General features: G+C 34.8%; 1 protein-coding gene across 2 annotated transcripts in view; it reads right to left on the bottom strand.

Annotated features, from left to right (window-relative positions):
• Nucleotides 1-16,258: 16,258 nt before the first annotated feature.
• The window catches only part of LOC108035851 (uncharacterized), a 64,534-nt gene continuing 59,331 nt past the window's right edge, over nucleotides 16,259-21,461 (bottom strand). The window contains exons 2-3 of one of the 2 annotated variants that reach the window (XM_050890280.1): nucleotides 19,540-19,713; nucleotides 16,259-19,484 (exon numbers count right to left, since the gene is read on the bottom strand). In XM_050890280.1, the coding sequence (XP_050746237.1) occupies nucleotides 16,333-19,461 (3,129 nt within the window). In that variant the 5' untranslated portion in view covers nucleotides 19,462-19,484; nucleotides 19,540-19,713 and the 3' untranslated portion in view covers nucleotides 16,259-16,332. Of the gene's footprint in view, nucleotides 19,714-21,461 lie in introns of both variants that reach the window. The other variant, XM_044091578.2, reaches the window with a different exon arrangement.

Raw genomic sequence — 21,461 nt, 5'->3', positions numbered from 1 at the left:
TGTACAATCTTTACTTAAATAAATTTTAAAATAATAAAAAAAACTTTTTACAAACGCAAAACATTTTTTTTATTTATATTTTTCAATGTCTCGATCATAATAAAACATCTCAAATTCAACTGATTTATAAAATAGTTATTTTTTAAAAAAATATTTCTATGTGATTCAACATTCCCACAATAATCATTTTGAAAATAAAAATCCTAATGAAATAACAATAAATAAATAACATAACTCAGTTTTATTGGATATGTTTTGTATCGAGAATAAGAAATAATAAAACGATTAAATAAAAACAGATGTTTGTTTTTATTTTTTGTTTATTTATTTATATATTTGTTTAGATTATTTTTATAATTATTAAAGAATAGGAATATTTTTAAATGTTTTTATTGTTATTTCTTCTTTAAATCTACTTAAAAAGAAAAACGACGAATAGCGCGCTCTTCCGGGAATAGGAGCTCCTCTGCCTCTCTGTTGGCCGCCTGTTGTCTCCGCTCCTCTGTCGGGAATAATGCCATACCAGGTCGGATACTTCTCCGCCTGGTGACGGGAAAGGCCGGAAACATAGGGTCCCGAAGGAGCCCCTGGTACACGGTGGCATACCACTCCGCCTCTTCCCTCATACTCCGCAAGAAAATTCCGAAGCTGTATGGCAGTGAGTCTCAATGCATCTTCCAATAAATATTCTCCGCAGCATTACAATATACTTTTGCCTGTTGGCGTGCCCATTCCTCATTCGGTCAAGGTTCTCCTTGCTCCCTCCACTCGCGCCGTTGCTCGCTGAGGCGAGCACGCATTTTAATGATGTCGCTGGTAAAATTTTGAGAGCTCATCTTTCGTTTGTGGTGTCTCTTGTTCTTGTGACTTGGTTATATAGCAGGGAACAGTCTTAAAATCATTTTGGTACTGACGATAAATTTATGACTAACTCTTTGTATTAGTTTTGAATCTCTTATTCTTTTTACATTTTCTATGACTTTTTATTTTCGGAAAATTTAAAAAACCACAGGTATCCTTACTTTTTGAACTGCTGGTAACTGTCAAGTAGTTTGGTCTTATGGCTCGCACGTAAAAAATACTGTGCCAATTCTTTTATTTATGACCTTTTTTCGTGTAGGGGTAATGTTTCGAAAGGAAAATTTGATTCACATTGATCTTTGTCCCCTGTGTCGAGAAATTTTTGAACAAAGGATATATTTGTCATTTAGGGTTGGATACATAGATTTGTTTACTGCTGATAACTGTCAAGATATTTGGTTTTATGGTTCGCAAGTAAGGACACCAAGTCATGAAAATACCCAAGCTTATTGTGTCCTTATACATGATCGTTTAGTTGAATATAACCCATTAAACGGACTAGTACAACGAATTGTTTAAATTTAAGAAAATGAAGAAAGAAACGGTTTCGGTTGATGATCAAGGTTCCTTTAATAATAATAAACAATTTATTTTAAAGGATATTGGAATTGAATAATAGTTTTTTAATAGAACTTTGCTAAATACAAAATCTAGAAAAACTGCAATTGGGCTAACCAATAAACCTCACAACATTTTTTGGAACGATGGAGAAAATAGTTTTCCACAAACTTGAAGATTTTTGAGGACAATTACAAACGGAAAACTCATTATTTGTAAGGGTACTTAAAAGAAGCGATTTCTAGAAAATTTGTTTGGGAATCGTCAGCTTGTCAATATCGAGGAAGTGGGATGTCCCTCATTAAACAGGTTTAAAGGAAACCGGTTTCCATATTGTCAAACACATCTTAGGAGCGGGGTTTGTTCTCTAAACAATGCATACAATATCAAAACATGAAAATAATTTTATATACATCATTTTAAAGTTAAGGCTAGATGTGTAAAGAGCTACAAGAAAACAAGATTGATAAAATGAAATTTCATGAGGAAATAGACCAATTCATCGAGCAATTATCGGTCAGCACATTCAATACCTTCTAAAAACAAAAACTATGTTTATGAATCAAGGTGGACATGATCTGAAAACTACAAACTATGGTGAGCGGAGACAACAGGCTGAATACTGATTATTTGTGAGGGTGCTCAAAAGAAGCGATTTCTAGATAATTTTTTTTGGGAATTGTCAGTTTATCATTATCGAGGAAGTGGGCTGTCCTTCATTAAACAGGTTTAAAGGAAACCGGTTCCACAATGTCAAACACATCTTAAGGGCGGGGTTTGTGCTCTAAACAATGCATACTATATTTTGACATTTTTTAAGAGTAGTATCAAAACAAGAAAATAATTTTATATACATAATTTTAAAGTTAAGGCTAGATGTGTAAAGAGCTATAAGAAAACAAGATTGATAATATGAAATTTCATAAGGAAATTGACCAATTCATCGAGCAATTTAAACGACAGATAATCGGCCACCACATTCAATACCTTCTAAGAACAAAAGCTATGTTTATGAATCAAGGAGAACATGATCTGAAAACTATGGTGAATACTTTACATTTTGTAATCCTCATTTAACATCGTCAACGTGCGCATGCGTCTTCTATGCAACTTGCCAGAACGGAGCCAGAAAATTAATATCAATGTATATCAAATCATTTTCGCAATACCAAAATAATTGAATAAATGTATTATTATGCTAGAAAATAAACTTGTGACTCTTTTATTTTGAGTTTAAATTACAGGTATACTTGTGCATTGTACCCTTTTGGGAACGTGTCAGAGATACAGAGGTAGTGCCCCTCGCACTTTTGTGCGGCATAAGGTCATTGGCGCGTGTCCCTTTTATTGCGGTCCAGTGATCTTCTCAATGAGCGTGCCCGTCGGACTTGTGCGTGTGTCCCTTTTATTGCGGTCAGGTAATTGACAAGGGCCCATGTTCGGGTCTCTGACCCTGGCTGATATCTTTATGGCCCTTTGTGGAAAGGACAGAATCTTTGACAATTTACCAGTAAAACGTTCTGGGGCGGAAACGAAAATATGGGTTCCAAAATATTTCTCACATCTGAGAATTATTAACATGTGAGATTTATTTTATTGGGGTTCTTTTGATTTCTAAACTTATCTTGTCATAGTAAACATTATTCCCAAACACTATCGGTCATGTTTCTCTGAGATAACAACCTTTGGATACTTTGGGTGTGCGACCTTTCTCCAGTGCATAGCAACACCTGGGATAATTAGGTAAAAGGGTACGTGATAACGACCTTCGGATATTATAAGTGTGCGACCTTTTCACGTGACTATAAATTGCTTATAATGAGGAGGAGGATACATGATCAATATTGTCACGTGGGGATCTCATGGCGAAGGGGAATCACTATACTCTTTATGGACATGATTGTGACATTTTTATGACCTCGAAACCCATTACAATCAGTTGATTTATAAATTATGGTAATTGTGCCAGAATTAGTTCTGAATTTCATAGGCAAATAAGAGGGGGCAGGGAGACGGGGGCCATTAATATGCTAGTTGTGCCAAAATTCGCGCTTCCTATCTACTGGTATATGAATTAAATCCGCGTATGTTTCATAAATGAGGACTTCTTTGGTATACTTGTAAGAAAAGAAATCATGGTTTGTGTAATCCATAATTTCGGATTTGGTTGTAGCTACCAGCAATAATAAGTACATTATTGAATTCATTATCAATTTGTTTAAAATTTAATATTATCTTTATGAATCGGTCGGTTTCTGTTATTAATAATAACTTTATTAGGATGATTTTCCTTAACTACCTGTTTTTATACCCTTGCAGAGGGTATAATGATTTCAGTCAGAAGTTTGCAGCGGAGTGAAGAAGACGTTTCCGACCCCATACAGTAAATATATTCTTAATCAGCGTCACTAGAGTCGATCTAGCCATGTCAGTCAAACAAATTTTTTTTAAAAATTATATCTTCGTTGTTTTTTAACATATAACCTTATAAGCTTGCAAAAAAAATTTTAATTTTGTTCTAAATTTCAAATTAAATTTTATCAAAATCGGACGACTATATCATATAGCTGTCATAGGAACAATCGGAAAATTAGTAGGTTTTTTAACATATAACCTTATAAGCTTGAAAATAACATTCTTTAATTAGTTCTTAATTTCGAATTAAAAATCTGACGACTATAACATATAGCTGTCATAGGAACGATCGGATAATTGGTGGGAAATAATGTGAAACAAATTATAGCTTTGGTGCTTTTTGACTTATTATCTTATAATATTGGGAATATACATTTTTATATTTTTAGGTATTTCGAATTCAATTTAATAAAACTTATTGATTATTTTTTATAACTGCAAGGGTATACAAACTTCTGCTTTCCGAAGTTAACTTCCTTTCTTGTTTTTAATTAGTTCTTAATTTCGAATTAAATTTTATTAAACTCGGACGACTATATCATATAGATGTCATAGGAACGATAGGATAATTGGTGGGAAATAATGTGAAACAAATTATAGCTTTGGGGCTTTTTGACATATTATCTTATAATATTGGGAATATACATTTTTATATTTTTAGGAATTTCGAATTCAAATTAATAAAACTTATTGATTATTTTTTATAACTGCAAGGGTATATAAACTTCGGCTTTCCAAAGTTAACTTCCTTTCGTGTTCTTAATTTCGAATTAAATTTAATTAAACTCGGACGACTATATCATATAGATATCATAGGAAAGATAGGATAATTGGTGGGAAATAATATAAAACAAATTATAGCTTTGGGGCTTTTTATAGATGACTTCTATGCAATGTAAAAAAAAAAAACCAGGATCACCAGTATGTTCACTTCAGCTCCCTGGGTTGCACACCTATAGCGCCACCTAGTGCCACCTAGCTCGTTCTTGCATCACCTTGCGCCATTAAATCTTTAGCACAAACTAACGTCGCCCTAGCCGTTTGGTGGCGTATAAGTGAAAACACCTGAACGCTGCATGTCGTGTGCATTTTCAATTGACTTTGCAAAATATTGATTATATTTGGCTCTAAGTTTTAAATGGATCGTCAGATTTCTATTAATTTTGGCTGGTAGACGGCTATGATCTCAACGCTGTCTTTGCGTTCTGCTTTGTTGGTACGGTGCTTGTGTTGATGTGTAGAAATGTAAAGTATTGACGAGACCAATTCATTTTAATTAACATTATTTTAGTATAAAAACTGTGGACGGTTCTTTTTGGAAGGTTTGTGGGCGTTAGATTGGACGTGGCATATTCGCGTTTCGTTCAAAGCTAAGGACTCGCAATCTAATATTCCAACCCTCTTCGATAGATTCAGAGTTATCAGCGTTCATATGGACGATTTTTATACCCTTGCAGAGGGTATAATGATTTCAGTCAGAAGTTTGCAACGCAGTGAATGAGACGTTTCCGACCCCATAAAGCTTATATATTCTTGATCAGCGTCAGTAGACGAGTCGATCTAGCCATGTCCGTCTGTCTGTCCGTTTCTACGCAAACTAGTCCCTCAGTTTAAAAGCTATCGGACTGAAACTTTCCCAAAAGTCTTCTTTCTATTGCAGGTATAATATAAGTCGGAACCAGTCTGATCGGTCAACTATATCTTATAGATTCCATAGAAACTACCGGGGAAAAAAATTAAAAAAAAATTATATCTTCGTTGTTTTTATAACCTTCTTTTATAATCCTCTAAGCTTGGAAATAACATTTTTTAACTAGTTCTGAATTCAGAATTAAATTTTTTTGAAATCGGACGGCTATATCATATAGCTATGATATCATATGAACGATCGGAAATTTAGTGTATATATCTTTGATCAGTATCACAAGACGAGTCGATCTAGCCATGACCTTCTGTCCGTCTGTCCGTCCGTCTGTCCGTCCGTTCTACGCAAACTTGTCTCTCAGTTTTAAAGCTATCAGGCTGAAACTTTCCCAAAAATCTTCTTTCTATAGCAGGTAGTATATAAGTCGGAACCAGCCGGATCGGACAACTATATCTTATAGCTCTCATAGGAACTATCTGGGAAAAAAATTTAAAAAAAAGTATATCCTTCGTGTTTCTTAACATTTTTTCTTTTTAAGCTTGGATATAACATTTTTAAATTAGTTCTAAATTTCGAATTAAATTTTATCAAAATCGGACGACTATATCATATAGCTCCCATAGGAACAATCGAAAAATTAGTGGTAAAATAAAATTGAAAAATTATATCTTCGGTGTTTTTTAACTTACAACCTCCTACGCTTGAAAATAAAATGTTGTATTTGGTTTTGAATTTCGAATTAAATTTGATCAAAATTGGACGACTATATCATATAGCTGCCATAGGAACGATAGGAAATTAATAGGAAAACATGAAATAAAAATTATATCTTTCGTATTTTTTAACATATATCCTTATGAGCTTGAAATAAAATAACATTTTTTAATTAGTTCTGAATTTCGAAATAAATTTTATTAAAATCGGACTATGTCATAGGAACGATCGGATAATTGGTGGGAAGTAATGTGAAACAAATTATAGTTTTCGGGCTTTTTGACATATTATCTTAAAATATTGGGAATACACATTTTTATATTTTTAAGAATTTCGAATTCTATTTAATAAAATTATAGCTTTTTTTAAGCTACAAGGGTATGCAAACTTCGGCTTGCCGAAGTTAACTTCCTTTCTTGTTATATCTAGAGTTAAGCTTATTTCTTTCCCTGTGTTTCTTTTCGTAAATTACTTCTCGTACATGATAGTCCTTTTCTTTTCTGTCTTTATTATGAAAATGTAACATTTTATCCTGTGCTTGCTTTAACAATTGGGGAATTTTATCGTGTTTGATGTTATCAAATAATATATCATACTGTCGTTGATTGGGTACAGAGTGAATTGATAAGTTGTATTTCTGTGCTGCTCAAATTACTATTTTGAAATAATCAACTAAGTTAAGTTCATCTTTAATGCAGCGTGCAATTTCTGTTAAAGTAGAATGTGCCCTTTCAATTTGTCCGGTGGAAGTACTATGTCGAGGAAACTCTCTGAAACTTTGTTTTCTTTATTTAATTTTTTTGGGATTTCTTTTACGACTAAAAATTTTGAATATGAATCTATACAAGTGATGAAAATAAGATTTTGGGCGTAATAAATGTCAATATGCAAACTTTCACCTTCTCTATCCGGAATAGGTGCTTGACCGATATGAATTTGCACTGGATGTCTGTTATATTTGTTCTGATTGCAGATTGTGCAATTCTTAGCAAACTCCTTTACTTTTTGATATAAGTTAGGCCAATAATATATCCGGTTAATTTGTTTATAATTTTCATCAAGCCCTCTGTGTGTTCGACAATGCGTTTCTGTTATTATAAGCGATCTGTCTTCAGCGTTTTCTACGTCTTGGACAAGTATTCTAGTAAATAAAAATGTATTTATAAAATTATCCTTAAGTGGTTTTTGAATTATATAAAATTCTTCTAAGCTACAATGAATTCCAATTTTTATATTAGGTGGAATGTATTCCTTTAAGAGAGTTATTAAATTTTCCGGAGTGTCATACTCTATTATATGTCTAGTATTTCCGAACATGTTAATCGACTCATGTATTATATACCTCCCCGTTGCTATTAGCAATTGTTGCTTAAACTGGTCTAAAGGTCTTCGGGTTTCTTGTATAACAATTTCAAAACTACTCTCTGCTGAATGCTGAGTGTTTTGATATATATAACCTTCTAAGCTTGGAAATAACATGTTTTACATTTTTAGGAAATTCGAATTCAATTTAATAAAAATCAGACTACTCTAACATATAGATGTCAAAAATGGTCTAAAAAAAAAGACAAAATCATTTTTTTTTTAATACCACTGAAATTAGCAACAATCCTTAAAAATTTGACATGGTGTATCTTACAAGGTGAGTTCCAAAGTAAACAGACCTTTTTTAATCTAGCGTCCTCTAGTTGCGCCATCTGTATGTCAACTGGTGCGTTAGAATCTGCAATCGTTTATCGACTTCCAGTAAGAATTTCATGAGATTTTATCTATTGGAAGTGAGGTTATTGCGTATTAAGTGTCAGTATGTTTTTGTCATCGGTACGAAAATGAGCTTCGAACGAAGAGCCAACATTAAATTTTGTTTTAAAATTGGTAAAACTTTTACTGAAACAAGCTAATGGCGATGATTGCCTATCCCGTAGCATAGTGCAAATTAAATTATTACTTTATGAATTTAAAAAAAAAAATATTTTTTATTGTTAATTCTTATTCACTATTTTAGACAATTGTTATTAGTACCGAACTTAATTTTCACTGCTCGCGATATTCAAGTTGTCGACCGATCAATTCGGATTCAAAAACGGACTGCCTGACTTTGGTTCAATAATCCGTAATCAAACCTCGGCTTAAGAGATTTTTCTCAAAAATCTGATTAAGAGAATCATCCAAGAGAGTCGAAAAATAGGATGCTGAAATTTTTCAATTAAGTTTGAAATTTTCCAGAATTGAAATTCTGCCGGAAATCGATGTTTACGTTAGCGGACTTGGGGCTCTGGTGTTTACAATATCGGCTTGGTTGTTTACAGAATCTGTTTGAAGCGGAGAGTGTGAAACTGATCTGGGTGGGAATCGATTGAAGGCTTTGTTTAAGGAATGGAAAAAAGCTCTTGGCTCAAAATTGTTTATAAATTGGGCAAGGACCAATTTCAACGATCAATAATTATTTAATATATATAATAATAAGATCTTGGTGCAAAGCGATTTTAAATTCAGATATATCCAATAGATCTGTAATAATAACAGGTTTTTGTTCATGTTTATAAATTTCCTGTATGTCACCATTGTTTAGAGTTCATTAGAATTGTATTGAAAATATCTATTTTTGCTAATGCAATTGTGTCCATTAATTTCATAAGATCGTAAGTCAGTAAACGAAGGCGGTATTTTCTGAGTGGAATTTCTTGATCCCCACGCAAGTTTTTTTTTATGAAGATAATGGGCACCTAGGGAGGCGTGTCGCGGACACCACCCTAATTGCTGGCGAGCGAGAGCCGGAACTTTCGATATTAATTGCGTGCGGCACCCTTCCTAATCTAACATCTCGCCTGAAAAATGAAATTCGGATATTTACAATTTTCAATTCCCAACCATAATTGTTATAATCCATACTCTTTTATATCAATTAAATTCTTATATACAGTTCCGCATAAGAAACTTAAATTCTACGAATTTCGGGAAGGTATATGGATTACATGATTAATGTTTAAAACAAAAACCTCTGATTACAAAAAAAAATACTTCTTAGCGAGGTAAAAATATAGTTACGATTGCACCCTACTACCTAGAAGGACAGTTTTATTATTCCACTCCATAAAAGGACTGCGAAGGTGGATGCCCAGAAATATAGAGGTATTTCTTAATTGTACGCAATTTCTAAAGCATTTGAGCGTGTTATCACTTCTCATTTGCAACATTTATGTTCCTCGCTTATATCACCGTGTCAGCATGGTTTTGTTAAGCGAAGATCGACCACCAGCAACATTCTTGAATTGAGATCTATTGTAGTAAATGGATTTTAAAAAAATGCAGACTGACGTTGTATACACAGGACTTTGACACCGTAAACAACTCTCTTCTTTTATTCAAATTAAATCAACTTGGGTTTCCTGGTTATCTATTAACTTGGATTTCAAGATACTTGAATGGTAGGACTCAAGACTCAAATTAAAGAATGCTGTTTTAAAATTGATCTACGTGACACCTGGAGTGCCTCGGGTAGTCATTTGGGCCCTTTGCTGTTTACTTTGTTTATTAACGATCTTCCCTCAATCATAACACACTCTTTTGTACTAATGTATGGTAATGATGTTAAGCTTTGATTGTTATATAATGATATAGCGCCGGGACTTAACTTCCGTCAAATATTGATTGTTGTGTTTACAACCTTTTAAACTTAAACCACGTTAAATGCAAGGTTATGACTTTTTATATCCTACGTTTATTAGTTACTTTCTTTAAAATACGTCACTTGACCGTATATATTCAGTTAACGATTTAGGTCTTCTTCTGGACCCTAAACTTAAATTTGACTGCCACATATGTTCACTGTTAACAAAGCCATGAGTGTTCTTGTGTTTATAAAACGTTGGTCAAAAGAATTTGATGACCTCTAAACGGCCAAATTATTATTTACCTCCCTTGTCCGTCCTATTTTGGAATATAGTTGTTGACCAAAACGGTGATTTGGTGAATTTACGTGGTGAAAAAGTTTCGATTCGCATGCACATTCGGCTGAAAGAATGATTATTTATAATAAAAGACGTAGCCTTAGTCTTCAGCCAAGCATTACTAATTGTAAAGCTATCGAAAGAGAACCAACAGTAAAAAGAAGCTAACTCACTTTGAAAAATAAATTATTTTTAAAGTCGTTAGGATTGAAGCTTTGAGTATAATAGAAAAAGTGAAATGGAAAACAATGAACGAAATTTTAAATGTTCGAGAAAAGGTGTGCTCAGATGAGAGTATTTCGAAGAAAGAGTTTCATACTTATTCATCGTATAATCAAAAATGTAAGCCAAACGATGAAATTCGAATTACTATCCAAAACAAAGACTTGTACGTGCTTCCTCACGAAAGTTAACTTAGTTTTCAAGGATTTATTAGAAAATGTTTAACGAATGGACCTACAACTGATGTTACCACTATGGCCTACTTTTTGTATGAAATTAATTATGAAATAAATGGATGTGAGATAGATTGAACACGATTTGTTGGCTGACTACCACCCTAAAAATTGTATATACTTCGAAATTTCTTCGGGACCCCACTTCATTTTTTCTGTACCATTAAAAAATTGTTGGGATTTACTGAGGATTATAAAAAAGTTTTGTTAAATTGTAAACACGAACTAGTGTTGATGCTAACTAGGAATCTTGGCGATGTGTTTGAACAAACCAGAAATGAAAAAACTTTTAAACTGGATATGATGAATATATCGTGGGAAATCCCCTACGTAACTCCGAGTAATTTTGCAAAAATTAAGATGTACGATTTTATTAAAAGTGGTGTAAACCTACCAATCGCATTCCGGAGTTGGGATTCATATGTTAACCCGAAGTTGGGGCATGGCAGCCAACACAGCTGGAATGTGAACACGGCTAACCGCGAAAAACCACGATTTTCCATACTTTTCCAACTTATTACAAATAATTTATCAAACTTGAAAGTTTACTTGAATTCTGAGCCATATCCAAATGATAATCTGAAAGTAGATTACTGTGGTTGATGTTTCATTTCAAAACGAATCAGTGAAAACTGGTCCTATTGATGTGAGAATTTCAATAAAACTCAGGACACCAAGTCATAAAAATACCCAAGCATATTGTCTACTTATACATTATCGTTTAGTTGAATATAACCCATTAAACGGACTAGTTCAACGAGTTTTTTAAAGTTAAGAAAATGAAGAAAGAAACGGTTTTGGTTGATGTTCAAAATTTCTTTGATAATAATAATAAATTTATTCTTAAGGAAATTGGAATTGTATTCGAAAAAGATCCTAGCTTGAATAATAGTTTGTAATAGAACACCCTTATGATTTTACTTTGCTTAATACAAAATCTAGAAAAACTGCAATTTGGTAAACCAATAAACATCACAACATTTTTGAAACGATGGAGAAAATAATTTATAAACATAATTTTAAAGTTTAGGCTAGATGTGTAAGGAGCTACAAGAAAACAAGATTGGAAAAATTAAATTTCATGAGGAAATCTACCAATTTATCGAGCAATTTAAAGGACAGATAATCGGTCAGCACATTCAATACCTTCTCAAAACAATGAGATGATCTGAAAACTACAAACTATGGTGAACACTTTACGTTTTGTGCATTTATTGTATTTATAAGCGTGCTCCTCAGACTTGTGCGTGTGTCCCTTTTAATGCGGTCAGTTAATAGACAAGGGCCTACGTTCGGGACTGTGAGTCTGGCTGATATCTTTATAAACCTTTGTGGAAAGGAGAGAATCTTTGACAATTTAACAGTAAAACGTTCTGGGGCGGAAACGAAAATATGGGTTTCAAAATATTTCCCTCATCTGAGAATCATTAACTTGTGAGATTTATTTTATTGGGGTTCTTTTGATTTCTAAACTTGTCTTGTCATAGAAAACATTATTCCCAAACACTATCGGTCATGTTTCATGTGGGGGGGGAGAGAGGGGTTCTGTATACTCTTTATGAACATGATCGTGACATTTTTATGATTTTTTTATTTATAAAATCAGTTAATTTATGGTTTGTGGTAATTGTGCCAAGACCCGCATATGCAAATGAGAGTGGCGGGGTGACGGGGGTTATTTATATGCTAATTGTGCCAGAATCCGCGTTTCCTATCTACTTATAACTTATTTAAATTTTTATAAAGAAATTATTACTCTTGAAACATAATTTTTAAACAGTCATAACGATCAGAATTTACAATGGAAAATATCCCACTATTTAAAATTTATTAAAATACTTATTTCTCAAATAATAACCACTAGATTAAATTGGGGCATTAATGAATTAGGCACAATTTGGGTATGAATAGCAGGAACACCAGATCATGATGATTTATAACGATCGATTCGTTATTAATTCCAAAATATTTAAAGAAAAACTCTATCTGACGATTTTAAAACCGCTTTTAAAGATCAAGAAATTCCACTCAGATAACACCGCCTTCGTTTGCTGAATTTTTATAAAGAAATTATTACTCTTGAAACATAATTTTTAAACAGTCATAACGATCAGAATTTACAATGGAAAATATCCCACTATTTAAAATTTATTAAAATACTTATTTCTCAAATAATAACCACTAGATCAAATAGGGGCATTAATGAATTAGGCACAATTTGGGTATGAATAGCAGGAACACCAGATCATGATGATTTATAACGATCGATTCGTTATTAATTCCAAAATATTTAAAGAAAAACTCTATCTGACGATTTTAAAACCGCTTTTAAAGATCAAGAAATTCCACTCAGATAACACCGCACTCATTAGCAAAAATAGATGTTTTCAACACAATTCTAATTAGCTCTAAACATACAGGAAATTTATAAACATGAACAAAAACGTGTTATTATTGGATATATCTGAATTTAAAATCGCTTTGCACAAAGATCTTATTTATATATATATTAAATACCCTATAATTATTAATCGTTGTAAAGTTTACAACTCAAGATCCATTTCTCACAGTGATGAAAAATTTTTAACCAATAATTATTTCGCAAAATGTAAAAATAAGTTTATGTAATATCTAATTTTAAGACGGAAAATAATAACAACTATTGCACATTAAACACATTCTTGTTTTACCAGATTACTAAATGGAGAAAAATCTTTATGTAATAAAATAAGAGAAAAAATAAATATATAGATGTAATTCAAGAAGTAGCCATTTTTATAAACGGAGTTAAAACAGTTAATGACACTCATTTAGGTGGGTCATATTTAAAAACCTTTAATGCCACCACAAAAATTAATAATAAATACTACATTAATGTAGACAAAAAGATATTAGAATACATCACTGCACGAAAATTTACTGACTTCTTAATTTCCAAATATATTTTATGAAATGATCTCTCTCTCATTCGATAATATTAACGTATTAAATCCTTTTATTCAACTTAAACTCAAATACCAATTACATTAATATTGATCATAAGCTCATTTTTATATTTAATTATCAGCTTTTAATTAAATATAGAAAATTCTTATTATTCAAACCACGGCAAATTCACATTGAAATACAACCAGAAACTAATATACCCGACAATGAAAATACTGTAGAGGAAAATATAATTTTCGAATTGACTAATCAGCTACATTCATTATACCCATCAGTTCCAATGAATTGGGACGATTCAATTTAGAATGGGGGTAGTTATATGACCCATTACATAGGGGCCCTTGCCCATTTCATAAACAACTTTGAGCCAAGAGATTCCCACCCAGATAACTTTCACACTCTCCGCATCAAACGGATTCTGTAAACATCCAAGCCGATATTGTAAACACCAGCAGAATTTCAATTCTGCAAAATTTCAATTTCAAATTTAATTGACAAATTTCATCATCCTATTTTTCGACTCTCTTGGATGATTCTCTTAATTAGATTTTTGAGATAAATCTTTTAAGCCGAGGTTTGATTATGGATTATTGAACCAAAGTTATCAACATGAATTTTACGATTTTTAGAAAGTAGATAAATAGATAGATAGATAAAGTATCTGATATTAATCAAAAACACCTCTAACCATATAGCAAAGATCTTTTAAGAAAATTACATGAAAAAACAAAATCAAAATAAAAACAGTAATATCGTTTATGTCGATCAACTCTATTAATACGTAATTGTTACTCAATCTAATGAGAGTGAGAAAGAAATGGCAGAATGCTTGCATGTGGCGAGCGTCATCTAGCAAAACTACCCGTCAGTAAAAAATGCTGATTTGATTACAATGCAAAATATTGATTACAATTTGGTTATAACTTTTATAACCATTGTAGGAAAAATTATAATTTTTTCAATTTCAAATTTAATTGACTGAAATTTGTCAACTTTTAGAAAAGTAGATAAATAGATAGATAGATAGAGTATCTGAAAACACCTCTAACCATATAGCAAAGATCTTTTAAGAAAATTACATAAAAAAAAACAAAATCAAAATAAAAACAGTAATATCGTTTATGTTGATCATTTATTTTTATTTTGTTTCTTAAGATATAAATAAATTTAACAAAAAAAAAAGCATCGCCAAATCTTCGCACCTGCCAAATAAATTTTTTTTTATTTTTTTAAAAATCCTATAAATTTAGTTCATAAACGAAAAACTCGATTCGTTTCACAAAGAATCACTTATACGAGTATATGGTACTAAAATTAAGGTAAAAAAATTATTTCCGTTTATAAAAAAAGTAAACTTATTTACATATGTAAAAAAACAAAATACACCTCAGCTTTTAAAATTAATTACGGGTGTACAAAATGTAGATTATGCGGTTTGCTGAATATCTTCATCTCACTCGCACTCTCCTTAGATGTGTAACGGGTCGATCACAACAAAAAATCATTAATATAAATGCTGATATTTCGGAAATTATTAAGGATACAGAGTTAAAATTCAAAATCTTTGGCTTTCTGCGCAGATCAAATTAGTTGCGAGCATGTCGCAATCTGCGACGCCCACACTACTCGACCATAACGTTCCACCTTTTTCTTTGCTGAAGTTATTTAGATTTATTATTAATTTCTAAACGAAATCATCGAAATTCAATTCTACGCCGATTAAAAGGAACTAATGGCAATGTTCCTTCCTATTTTATTTTTTTTTTACATTTTCAAAAAGGACAATAAAAACTGTTAAATGGTAATCATCAATAAGTTTAATATTGTATTACAATTATGATTTTTTTTTTTTATTATAATTGTTAACTATTGATTTTAATCTAAAGCACAGAATAAAATTTCGTCATCCTCGGTTGTTCCAAGTTTACTTTCCCATATTTTCGATGTCCAATTGGTACTACTAAAATGAGCTGAGCTTTGTAAAAAGACTTTCCGAAATGTAAAGCTTAAGAAAAACTGCGCACAAACTTTTTGTTTGTATGTGGAAATTGTAAGGCGTTTTGATCTTCTTTTTTTGTGACCATGTGCGCAACGATGGTTCAATTTTCGAATGTAAGTAAAATTTGCAATATTTACAGTAAGTTTAACGCGACGCATCCACTTCTAAAATTTGAATAACTTTAAAAACAACTTCCTGAATTTTTGTATGTAGTATGTTTGTGGTCACCTAAAAATATTGCAGAGAAATAGTAACCGTAGTATTCGCAAAAAAGACCTACTTAATTTGGCCATGAATAAAATAGGCAGCTTAAAAATGGACAGATATTTCCGGAAAAAGAACAAAAGTTTCGACTCTGTGCTTACCTTTATTTAAATTCTCACTATAATGTAATCTTTTAGGTAAAGCAAATTTTAAATCCAACCTGAGGGTTTGGAGACCAGCAGGCCAAGTGAAAATATAGCAAGACAACAATAAGCTGCAATACAAGTACACAATTAAGCAGGTGCGCAGTAAGGCGAGCGAGCTAGGGATCAAGGGAGGGAAGGGCAAGGGAACAACTCAACAAGTGAGTATATTGAAGGAGTTGACACATAAAAAAAAAAAAACTCTAGCTGTCTCTCTCTTTGCCTTCTGAATTCATTTTTTTTAAATATTCTAGTAGCTTTGAAGTAAATAAATAAAAAAAATAACCAATATTTTTGTAATTATTAAATTATTGATACAAAAAAAACTGAAAATTTAATATATTAAAACGGTACAACTACAATCGAAATAATATCGCTGCTGCTAAATTACATTCTCATACATCTTCGGGTTTCTCTGGATGTTTTCCTCCATAATCTTCTTGTGCATTGTCTCCCAAGTTTCTAGTCTGGCCAAGACATCTGGTAGAACTTCACGTACTTTCAGGCGATTGAATTCTGATCCATCACGCAAATCTACGTTTGTTCTAAAGTTGTAATTCGGCGTATACCCGTTGATTTTCAGGAAGTGGTCAAAATAGAAGGGCACTATCTGCTCCTGCATATTGTCAACTGTCAATAAGGAGGTGTGAGTAATTTGGTCACCGGGGTAACCGTCCTCCCTAAAAGCCCGCACAAAGTTCTTCGTATTCTCAGAGATTACAAGCACTTCTCTTTCCTCCGGAATGGCCTTCCTTTTGAGGTAAAGCCTTGGCAGGCGCCCCACTCGTTTCGGCTTCTTAGAACGCGGCTCTAGGTTGCGTTGTACCTTCTTCATCTCCATGTCAATGCGGCGCTCCACCTGATAAGCCTGGTAAGAGAGTTTTTCCCTGTACCGACGTCTTTTTCGCAGCGTGGCTTCCACGGACCGGACCTTCTCAATGTGAACGTTTTCGAACTTTGAAAGGATCTCCATGACTACGTCGCTAATGGCGGCTACCATATCAGCAGCTCTTGGAAGGACATCGCTGGTACCGCGAACCGAGTCTGGAACCACGCGGCGCCACACCTCTGCCAATACGGCGCGATGCTTGTTAAAGTCCTCGTCAGCAATAGTCTCCTCGATGGGCTCTCCAAGGTATTGGTGGACCCTCTCCTCCATCTCCCTTGCGCGATCCTCCATAAAATATTTCTTTGCTGACTTGCGAGCAACGTAATCTTGCTTTTCCTTGAGGTCTTTGATGCACCAATCTATAAAAGTCTCCTGTCGGCCCTGCACCTCGGTGTGAATGGACAGTGTGAAGTGCATTTCCAGAAGCAGCATAAATGTTTTATTCTTAAGGCTCTCAACGCCCTGCAAGAAAGACTCTGCGTCAGGAAAGACCTGCAAGATTGGAGGAAACTTTTGCATGTATATTTCATAGTAGAAGGCGCGGATGGCCCAGGCATCGTCCTTGTCGCGTACCCGAATGTTGACGATACTTCGCTTCGAGATCGAAACGTCGTATGGCTCCAGTTCGAAGTCCTCTTCATTCACATCCATTTCCTCAGCTTCTTGCTCCGGGCATTGCTCCTCTTTAACTTGGGCCTGAATACTGCCGCGGTGCCTACTTTTCGGGACCAGATGTATCCAATCGTGCTCTGCTCGCCAATCCTGGTCCCCCATTAGATAGTGAAAATTCTGCAGCATAATGCATCGGATCCAATGGCCCTCAATAAAAACAATATCCATGTTAAGCATCATCAATTCGCGTTCTAAATCCCGGTACTCCTGCTTGAGTTTATCGGTGGTCTCGTAATACGACTTCACTTGGTACACCATCGTCATGGCCGCGTTGTACTCCTTCTTCTTCCATTTGACGAACAATGCCTCGTACAAATTCTTGGTATTTTTCATGTCCACCCAGTGCCGCTCGTTCATGCGATCGTATATCTTAGTGCGCACCATTTGTCCTTGAATTAAAAGAGACTCGTACTTTAAGCGCATGGCATCCTTAAGCAATCGAATGCTGGTTTTGAACTTAAAGGCATTAACGGTAGCGCGGCTCTTTAACTCCTCAACGTAGTTCTCGTCGAGATCGGTAATCACCGCCCCGTAGTACTTGCGGCTGCCAGGACCAAGCAAGGTCCTGCGAACGTCCGGTACGGGCACCTCCAGTCGCAGCCGCAAGCTGTTTCGCAAGCGAGTGCTAAAGGTAAAAAACGAATCCATGGGACCTAGCATATCGGCCTGCTCTTTGTGCTGCCCCGAAAACGGCAGCATGCGGTAGGGATCTTCGTCCTCGGCGTTTACGTCAATAACCGCTGCGTGGAACCGTGCTCGGCGCATCTCTTCAAATGGTACCAGTGGTTTGCGTATGTAATCCAGTGGCAACTTAGTCTTATCCTCGATTACCATGTAGCTGCCGCTGTCGTTAGACAGATCAGTGCACTTGGAGCTGCTCAACGAGCTAAGGCAATTTTCAATGCTTTTAAGATCCTCCTCAAGTTCCGCCACCACTTCACGATGATCTACTAATAGGCGTTCTTTCCCAGCGTCAATGTCCTTGGCCTCGTAAATGGCCTCTTGTGGGTCACGCAGCATTTCCAGATACTGTTTGCGACCCGGAAAGTCTATTTTGGCAAGCTCATTGGGATCCCCCGAGTGATAAACGAAATCGTATGGTCGACAAAAGTTAGGCACTATTTCACCGGTGGCCTCTTTACTATCAATGCGGGTTGTAGCCAAATGCTTTGATATCATATGGCTAAGGTCGTAGCTGGGCATGGTCAGATCCTTGTCGACGTACTTGCTGCTGGGCGGGTTAGCCTTCTCAAATTTGACCACCGGTTTCCGCACCTTTTTAGCCACCTTTGTAATCTCGGGAAGCACGGTCTTCGGCTGATACTGAACGTGCACATTTTTCACCTGAGTCGGGGCCCAATGATCGTGGTGGTGTCTGGCCTCAAATATTTCTGTGTAAGGGCGTTTCTTGGTCCTTAAATTAGAACAGCGGAGCTTCTCAGGTTCTGGTTGCTCCAGAAGCGGCAATGGAGAATTTCGCAGCACTTCATTGAAAATTGCAGATGGAATGCGCTCTGTAGCATAATCGCGCTTTCGTCTCGGGTGTATTGTCAGGGTCTTCTCCCTAGTCTTGGGTGCCGGCATATTCCCACGCCACCGTGCCGGTTGCGACTCCATACCGGCGAATGACCGCCCGCGGCCGACGCTTTTCTGGCATGCCGCCTGTAAATGTAGTCCATTTACCGGTCGGTTGTTTCCGCCCGCCTTTCGGTGGTGACTTTCACCCTCATTGTACGGAGGTTCTGGAGTGGGCACCCAATCGACATCCATCTCCTCCTCGACCTCCAGACAGGGATCAGCCGCCCTTAGCTGCTCCTTTTCAATGCAAGGCAGGCCGAGTAGCTGCATACGGGCCATTTTTTTTTTTTGGTGCTTGGACTGGGCCAGCTTCTGCTTTAGATTGACATACTCCAGAGTTGTATTGACCTTGGTGGCGTCCAAAACCTCCATTTCCTCAACTGGGACGTGACCGTCTGGAACAAGTACTTTCTCAGGAAAAACGTAGCGGATGAGATTAAACTTCCTTACATTGTATGCAGGCTTGGGCTTAACAATTTTCAAGTTCTTGCGAAGCCGGCGGTGGTAATGCAGGCCAAGCCGCTGATATACAAATTCTTTGACTGCGCTTATGCGTTCCCGCCTTCTAACAAGCAATGGCTCTGGTGGAAACAGGTCCAAATTAGGGTCATCAGGGTCAAGAACCTACAGGCAAGATTTAATGTAATAGAAGAAAAACTAGGATGAACGCTATAGTCAAGTGCTTCGACTATTAGGTACCCGTTACTTGGCTAAAGAAAGAAAAAGGGAGATCTCAGCGTTTATACGGACAGACAAACGGACGGACAGATGCATAGACGGTCGAATATGGTTAGATCAACTCGACTAGTAATCCTTATCAAGAATATAGTACATATACTTTATACATTCCGACGAATCTAGTTTATATCTACCAGCTATTAAAATATTTTGCAAACAGATTAAAAAGAAGAGGATTCAAAGGATTTCAATAAAACAAAAGAGGGATTAGGATATGTTTCTAGAAAAAATGTTTTTTTTTCTAGTGCTTCCTAGCGATTACTTGCGGCATCTTGCGCCACCAAGCAAAAGAATTTAATGGGCATCCTAAGTGTTCAGTTGGCGGTCTGGCATGCACGACCACACCGATAGATACACTGTAAGCAAAGACCAATATATCACAAATTTCTTAAGACTTTGCTATAAGCATATTACACACTCTCTCATATAAGCGGATATATTGTCACCGCGATTTATATAAATTCACATGTATGAGTACCGACTGCGCTGATGTCGGCGTAGCCGACGGCCTAGCTGCGCAGTCGACGACTTCCTTATTTGTGTTTTAAAGAATTTCGAGCTCAATGCTAAACTACAAGCAATAAATATATGTGTATTTTATTTTGAAGTTATTTAATTTTATAAGTTATTTAATTTGTTGAATATATGTGGAGTATTGGGTACAGATTACATGCGCATTAAAATAGAGTGTGTACAGAATGTGTTTAGTGCTTTCTAAATATATGTACAATTGTGTAAAAGGAATAGATAGTGATGGAAAACCTTATTTAATGATATTTCATAATGAAAGTCCCGTTTAAAAGGAATGGTCAGAACACCTTTTTATTAAAATTTTATAATGAAAGAAAATTTGCTGGGTATTGGGCATTAGGTAGTGGTATTTGTTCCCATTTAGCTATTTCACTCGTAGAGTAAAAGGGAATAAGCGTTTCCGACCCCGTAAGGTATATACATTCTTGATCAGTGTCATGTCCGTCAGTCCGTATCAACGCTGAAAACTCGGAAAGATCTATAAGATATAGACTATTTAAACTTTTTATCCAGATTCTTGGGCTTACTGCGCAGCGAAATTTTATTTCAGCAGGGATCACGCCCAGTCTAAGGCCCACAAACGACATTAAAAACGACTAGCACCCACATTATTTATTATTTTGGTAAACTTTAAATAATATTGTGTTCCTATTATTGATCTCACCTACAAGCCTCAAATGATTCAAATCGGACGTTTCATTAAAATACGTGAAATGCTGGGAACATTTGGATTAAAACAAATGATACAATAAACAAGAAAGGAAGTTAACTTCGGCAAGCCGAACTTTGTATACCCTTGAAGTTATAAAAAATAATCAATAATTTTATTAAATTGAATTTGAAGTTCTTAAAAATATAAAAATTTATATTCCCAATATTATAAGATAATAAGTCAAAAAGCCCCAAAGCTATAATATGTTTCCTATTATTTCCCACAAATTATCCGATCGTTCCTATGACACCTATATCATATAGTCGTCCGATTTTAATCAAATTTAATTCGAAATTCAGAACTAATAAAAAAATTTTATTTTCAAGCTTATAAGGTTATATGTCAAAAAACACCAAAGATATAATTTATAATTTATAATAATTTACGACTA

The sequence above is a fragment of the Drosophila biarmipes genome, unplaced genomic scaffold (genome assembly GCF_025231255.1).
Source record: "Drosophila biarmipes strain raj3 unplaced genomic scaffold, RU_DBia_V1.1 ptg000019l, whole genome shotgun sequence".
In the NCBI taxonomy this organism is placed as follows: domain Eukaryota; kingdom Metazoa; phylum Arthropoda; class Insecta; order Diptera; family Drosophilidae; genus Drosophila; species Drosophila biarmipes.
This window is presented reverse-complemented; position numbering and strand designations above follow the sequence as displayed.